The sequence below is a fragment of the Nicotiana attenuata genome, unplaced genomic scaffold (genome assembly GCF_001879085.1).
Source record: "Nicotiana attenuata strain UT unplaced genomic scaffold, NIATTr2, whole genome shotgun sequence".
Classification (NCBI taxonomy): Eukaryota; Viridiplantae; Streptophyta; class Magnoliopsida; order Solanales; family Solanaceae; genus Nicotiana; species Nicotiana attenuata.
In genome coordinates this window covers 208,806-215,245 of record NW_017671548.1, presented here as the reverse complement: position 1 = coordinate 215,245, position 6,440 = coordinate 208,806, and the positions used below count along the sequence as shown (strand labels likewise).

Genomic DNA, 6,440 nt, shown 5'->3' with positions numbered 1-6,440 from the left:
CCATGCCCACCTTCTCCCGAATATCTCCATTCCTAATCTTATCCATCCTAGTGTGCTCGCACATCCACCTCAGCATCCTCATTTCTGCTACTTTCACTTATGGATATGTGAGTTCTTAACCGGCCAACACTCAGCCCCATACAACACGGTCGGTCTAACCACCGCTCTGTAAAACTTACCTTTGAGTAGCGGTGGCACTTTCTTATCACACAGGACTCCAGATGCTAACCTTCATTTCATCCACCCCACCCCTATACGATGTGTAACATCCTTGTTGATCTCCTCATCCTCCTGGATAACCGACCCAAGGTACTTGAAACTGCCTCTCTTGGAAATGACATGCGATCCAATTCTCACGTCCATGCCCGCTTCCCTCGGCTTGGCACTGAACTTGCATTTAAGATATTCCGTCTTCGTCCTGCTCAACTTGAAACCCTTAGACTCAAGGACCTATCTTTAAACCTCCAGCCTCTCGTTAACGACACTCCGCGTCTCATCAATCAGAACAATGTCATCAGCGAATAACATACACCATGGAATCTCTCCTTGAACATGGTGTGTCAGTGCGTCCATCACCAGAGCAAATAAGAATGGGCTGAGCGCAGTTCCTTGGTGTAACCTCATAACAACCGGAAAATGCTCAGAGTCGCCTCCCATTGTCCTAACCCGAGTTTTAGCTCCATCATACATGTCCTTAATTGCCTAATGTAAGCAACCGTCACACCTTTATCCTCTGGGCATCTCCAAAGAACTTCTCTAGGAACCTTGTCATACGCTTTCTCCATATCAATAAACACCATGTGCAGATCCTTCTTCCTATTGTTGCACTGTTCCACCAACCTCCTAATTACATTGAAATATATTGGAGTATATTACAATAAAACTTTTTTACAAGTTAACTCTGGAAATATGACATATGCTTATTTTCTTGTTATATGTCCGAATTTTCCTTTTGAAATTTCAGACTCCCTTTAAATTTTTCAATTTTTATTTGAAGAATTCTCTTTTCCTTCTAAGCTTTGGAGCATCCGAATATGGGCCTGACCTTTTAACTGGGCTTTGATTGCTTTTAATTAATTAAGCCCAAATATTCCTTCTCAGTTCTCCACTTTGCTGGGTATTTCTTCCCTCTGCAAAAGGATAAAAATTCCAGTTTCTTGCTCCTTTCCGAGCTCCCATATTCGTCGAGGTTAGCTCTGCTCTTTTTTCTCTGAAATTTTCCGTAATTGAATTGTAAATTTAAACTCTTGAAATGGTTCATTTTTATGTTTAAAAGAGATGGATACGGAGTGTTGCATGGATGTTTCTTTGGAGTCTAAAGTTTGTTCACACAAATATATACATAAAACTCCATTTGAAGTATACCCTTATCCTGTTTCCTCTTTTTTACTGAAAAGTTCACTTCTTTCTTAAATTTCCAATATTTCTGCTAGATATGTGTTGATGAAGTTGAATATTTTTTAGTGCTCTGTTCTTGAATACAGTAGACATTTGAAGGGTTTCTGCTCTATTTGGATTATGTACAATTTTCCAAGTTGGGGTTATCCTGGAAAGAATAGTGACGTGCTCCATATGTCCAAATTTATGTCTCATACTTTCCCTTTTACTCTTTCCCAAAAAAAAATGACATATTTTACCCTTAATGAGATAATTTACGGCCACACAAATTTCTATGGCTTGATAACCGAGAAATCCCCTAGGGCAAGTGACGCACCCTCTACCCTTGTTCGCTTAAATATAATGCTTCTGTCTGCAGCAGGGTTGAACTCGTAACGTGCGTCTAACCCACACATCATGCATTACGCTCTTGCCAATAAACCAAAGCCTTAGGGGCTAGTTGGTTTGACAAACTTTCCGCAGTCAATTTAACCAAAGAATTTTTGGATCACCATTAGATGTTTTTAATATAGTATATATGGTAGATTACTGATACCTGAAGTAGTAATTGGAAAGGTTTAATCTTTCCTTCTTTTCCTTTATGTTTAGGCAGTTTTTGAGTAAGCTTCCTATGGTTTTCTCTTTGAAATTAAGGATAGAGATTGAGAGATCCTTTTGCCTTTTTGGATGTTAAAGAATTTTGTATTTGTTTGTTTCAATACAAGAAATAGTCTCTAAAGCAAGAGTTGGTGTGTGCCAACAGCTTTCATTTGTTAAGAGGGGATGTCGAAAAGAGTATCTTTGTATAGATTGGGTTTTTCGGGCTTCATTAGTACAAGTGGATTTTGCTGTTGCATCAAGTCAAAAGAGTGGCATGTGCATTTCTTCCTCCCTCCTATCAAGCCTTCTCTATTACCTTAGATGTCACCCTCCATCTCTTAAAGCAGCGCAACTGACTGACTCTAAGATTCCTTCTGCTACTTGACATTTTTGCTATCTTTTTCCGCAACATTTGGACACCTATTTTAATGTCTTATGGAGTTTCCTCATTGATCGCAGTGCTAAACACTGTCATGAAGTACTTTGAAGTACTAATGCTTAATGAGAAGACTGTATTAGATAATATTACATGTCTTTTTGAACTACTTTCAGGCTCTCTTTTCTTTTTAGATTTAGAAACTGTCTGGCCTCTTTCATCTCCATTAAGCATTTTTTTTTAAAAAATGTAATGGCAGGGTACAAAAATTCAGAAGCATTTGCTGGAGTGCAGATGAAAACACAAATTTGAAGGGGTGACATGTAGAAGAATATCTGTGCAAGTTGTATGCCAGAGGCATATCTATAACCAGGATTATTATCGATATCTCCCCAAATTTCAATCGTCTGAAATAAGACATTCATAGAGAGTATTGGACCCATGAGCTCTATCTCATCATCTTGCTCTTTCCTCGCACTTACATCACCTCTTCATAGATCAAGACCATGTTTTAGTTTACAACAGGCTCGTAGTTGCTACAAACGATGTGCTTTCAATAATCATGGCAACATTACCAATTCTATCCATGTCCAATCAGCATCCCTTCATCCGTCCCGTAATTTGCAATCCTGCTGTAATGCTATTGCTCCATCAAGTGATGGAACGGTATCTGTAATTAATTTTGAAGATGTCATGGAAAAAGACTGGTCATTTCTTGAGTATCCAGATTCCAGTGAAGACCATAAGCAAAAAATCGATGAGATCATATCAGCAGGAGAGATCACAGAGACTTCTAACGTTATGATTGCAATTGGTTCTGAAGAATTTGTTGATAGAGTAGTTGATTCATCAAATTGTAGGCAATTGCTTGTTGTTCATGACTCCCTTTTCATGTTAGCATGCATCAAAGAAAAATATGATAAGGTTAAATGTTGGCAAGGAGAATTGATATATGTACCAGAGAAGTGGACCTCTTTTGACGTTATTTTTCTCTACTTCCTTCCTGCATTGCCGTTTGAGCTTGGTCAAATTATGGAAGCACTCAGAAAACGCTGTTTGCCAGGTGAATTTCAGTCATATTAGTAAACTTTGACTCTTATAATATATTGTGTACTTCATTTGATTTTATGTTTTTATCAAGACAAACTATCATCTTTGATTCTTTGTATAAATCTAACTTCTTTTCCTTTTTGAGAAAGGTAACAAGTTGTATGCCATTAGCACAAAGACAGTGCTAAGAGCCATATTTACAATTCACAAAAAGAGCACAAAAAGTTCCCTAATTCATCGTACAGGGATTCTATGATGTTTACAGTGATATGATGTTTAACAGTGATTCTACTTCTTCTCCAACTCCTCTTTACACCAAAAGTGAAATAGAAGCAAGCAATTCATCTTAATCTTCTGGATATTGTTGCCTATATCTTCAAAACATCATGAGTTTTTTTCTTTCCAGATGGTCAAACAAACACAAGCCGGAGCGGCACTCCAATATTTCTTTTGTCTGACCATACCTTCACAATTATTCCAACAAGCCAGGAGCTCTCCAGTTGATTTAGGCATGATCCACTTCAACCCTTTTATACTCAAAAAAGATTTGCCAAAGTTGATCTGTCATCCAACAATGCAAGAAAAGATGGCTATTACACTCAGCTTCCCTTCCACATAAAATAGCATCTAGAACAAAGCTGCATTCCCCTTCTCGTCAGATTCTCTTTGTGTTAGACAAGCATTCTTCACAGCCAGCCAAACAAAACATGCCACTTTGTATGGTATTTTCACCTTCTAGATGTGTTTCCAATGCCACAATCCGGCCTCATACCAATCTGTCTTCTTGATTCGTGATACCATGAAATTGCTCCAAAGTTTTGTAAAATTCTGCAAGCCTGTTAATCTCCCAGTCATTGATAAACCTTTTGAAGCTTAAATTCCACCCCTCTAGACTCCAGATTCAGCAACTTTTATATTTTGTTGATGAACCAGGTTGTATATATCAGGAAAAATCTCTTTAAGAGGTCCATGCCCAATCCACTTGTCATTCCAGAAGGAGGTCTTCACCCAATTTCCTACCTTAATTCTCACATTATTAATTAGGTAAGGCCATAAAGTTCTAATAGATCTCCATACACAAAAACCATAGGGTGTAGATACCACTTTGGAGCACCACTATCCCTTCTCCACAAAGCCTGTCCCTCCAACCTGAATCTCCAAAGCCATTTCATGAGTAAGCTCCTTTATGATACCTGATATTTCTTATGCCCAAACCCCCTTCTTTATTGCTGATGGTGAGAGTTTTCCACTTAACCAAGTGAAAACCTTTCTTTTCTCTGTTGCTATGCCATATAAAGTTCTTAGGGCATCATTTCTCTTTTCAATGTTAGATGCTAGTGGGAATAAGGACATCATGTAAGTGGGAAGAGAATCAAGCATGTTGTTTACCAAAATCACGAGTTTTTTTCTCACATCTTTCAAGCACCCCATTCCATATCTCTTGTGACTTGTTCTTTGATCCCAAAGGCATTAAGATAAATTGTCGGCAAACAACCCACTTCGCATCCTAAAGTGCCTGCCAGAGAGTGAATGTGTAGTACTTCATTTACCGGAAACAACAAACTTTTTCTCCAATTTACATGAAGGCCTGAGACAACCTAAAAATAGTGGGGATTACTCTCAGATGTCTCAGTTGCTCCACTTTGGCATCATAGCAGATTAATGAATCATCTGCATATAATAAATGGGTAACCTCCATAGTGCTTGTTGCATTATTAAGCACCTATAAAACCCCTAAGCCATCCATTCTGATTTGCCACTTTAATCTTGCTGTTAAGACCTTCCATTGCAATAATAAATAGAAATGGAGATAGTGGATCTCCATGTCTCAATCCCCTTTGAGATGGAAAGAAACCTTCCGGAGTGCCATTGATCAAAACAGAAAATCCGACTTTGCTTATACAGAAGAGAATCCATCTAATCCATTTGTTTCCAAACACCCATATCTTTTAGCACCTTTAATAGAAATTTCCAATTAACATGGTCGTAAGCTTTTTCAATTTATAGCTTACACAATATCCTTGGCAGCTTCCCTTTTATTGTAGAGTCCACATATTCATTAGCTATCAAGGCTGTGTCCATTATTTGTCTTCCTTTGATGAACGCCACTTGTTGTTGATCAGCCAATTTGTGTATCACCTTCTTTATCCTCTCTGTCAGAACTTTGGATATGATTTTATAAACACTACCAGTCAAGCTTATTGGTCTGAAGTCTCACAATTCCATGGCCCCAACCTTTTTAGGAATTAAAGCGAAGATTGCTTAATGGTGTTTAAATTCTCTAATAGTTGCTTTATTTTTCAGGTGCAAGAGTTGTGATTAGTCATCCACAAGGCAGACAAGTGGTCGAAGAGCAACGGAAACTATATCCTGACGTGGCAGTATCTAACTTGCCAGAGAAGATGATACTGCAAAATGTTGCTGCGGAGCATTCATTTGAAGTAGTCAAATTTACAGATGAACCTGGCTTCTATCTTGCTATTCTGAAATTCGAGCCAGAGAACAAGAACGAGTAGGCTCTTCTCTTAACTTCAGATCATCTGAGGAAAGAAGAAGCGGTACGAATTCTGTGCTAGAGAGCTTGAAACTTGAATTACATTACAAATTTCATTTGTTTCATCATCATTTCAGAACCTTAAATGCAAGTAATTATATATAAAAGACCAGTAAAGACCCTGGCGTTCCAGCTTTGGCAATCATCTTTGAATGCAAAATCTGATCCTTATTCATTGTTGCATTACAAGAGCAAGTCACTCTTGTGCTGTCAATCTAACTTCCGAGTAGACTGCATCTTGCTTTTCCTTTTTTTTTTTCAAGTTGGCATTAATAAAGTGCATCTTATCGTCATTGGTTTTTCTTATTTTTATATCAAATTATGGTAGACATGAAAGTAAACCATATGTCAGAATGAAGAACATTTCGAAGGATTTTAGGTGGCTCATCCAAAAGTTGGAAGCTGTTACCCTCCTATATGTGATTGACAAAGTTCCACTTATTTCAAGTTCTCTTTCCAACTCAACTATGATCCTGGTGAGCC

General features: G+C 38.0%; 1 protein-coding gene across 1 annotated transcript; it reads left to right on the top strand.

Moving 5' to 3' along the window:
* The first annotated feature begins 1,087 nt into the window (after positions 1-1,087).
* On the top strand, positions 1,088-6,146 carry LOC109208925. Its single transcript, XM_019372082.1, has 3 exons — positions 1,088-1,189; positions 2,613-3,416; positions 5,708-6,146. Exons 2-3 carry the CDS (start codon positions 2,795-2,797, stop codon positions 5,917-5,919), a joined length of 834 nt encoding a protein of 277 aa, XP_019227627.1. The 5' UTR covers positions 1,088-1,189; positions 2,613-2,794; the 3' UTR covers positions 5,920-6,146.
* Positions 6,147-6,440: the final 294 nt, after the last annotated feature.

Excerpts from the sequence above, each read along its gene's own strand:
- LOC109208925 (XM_019372082.1), top strand. The coding sequence starts at position 2,795 with ATGAGCTCTATCTCATCATCTTGCTCTTTCCTCGCACTTACATCACCT. Across the intron at positions 3,417-5,707 it reads CAGAAAACGCTGTTTGCCAG|GTGCAAGAGTTGTGATTAGT; the intron begins GTGAATTTCAGT and ends TTTATTTTTCAG.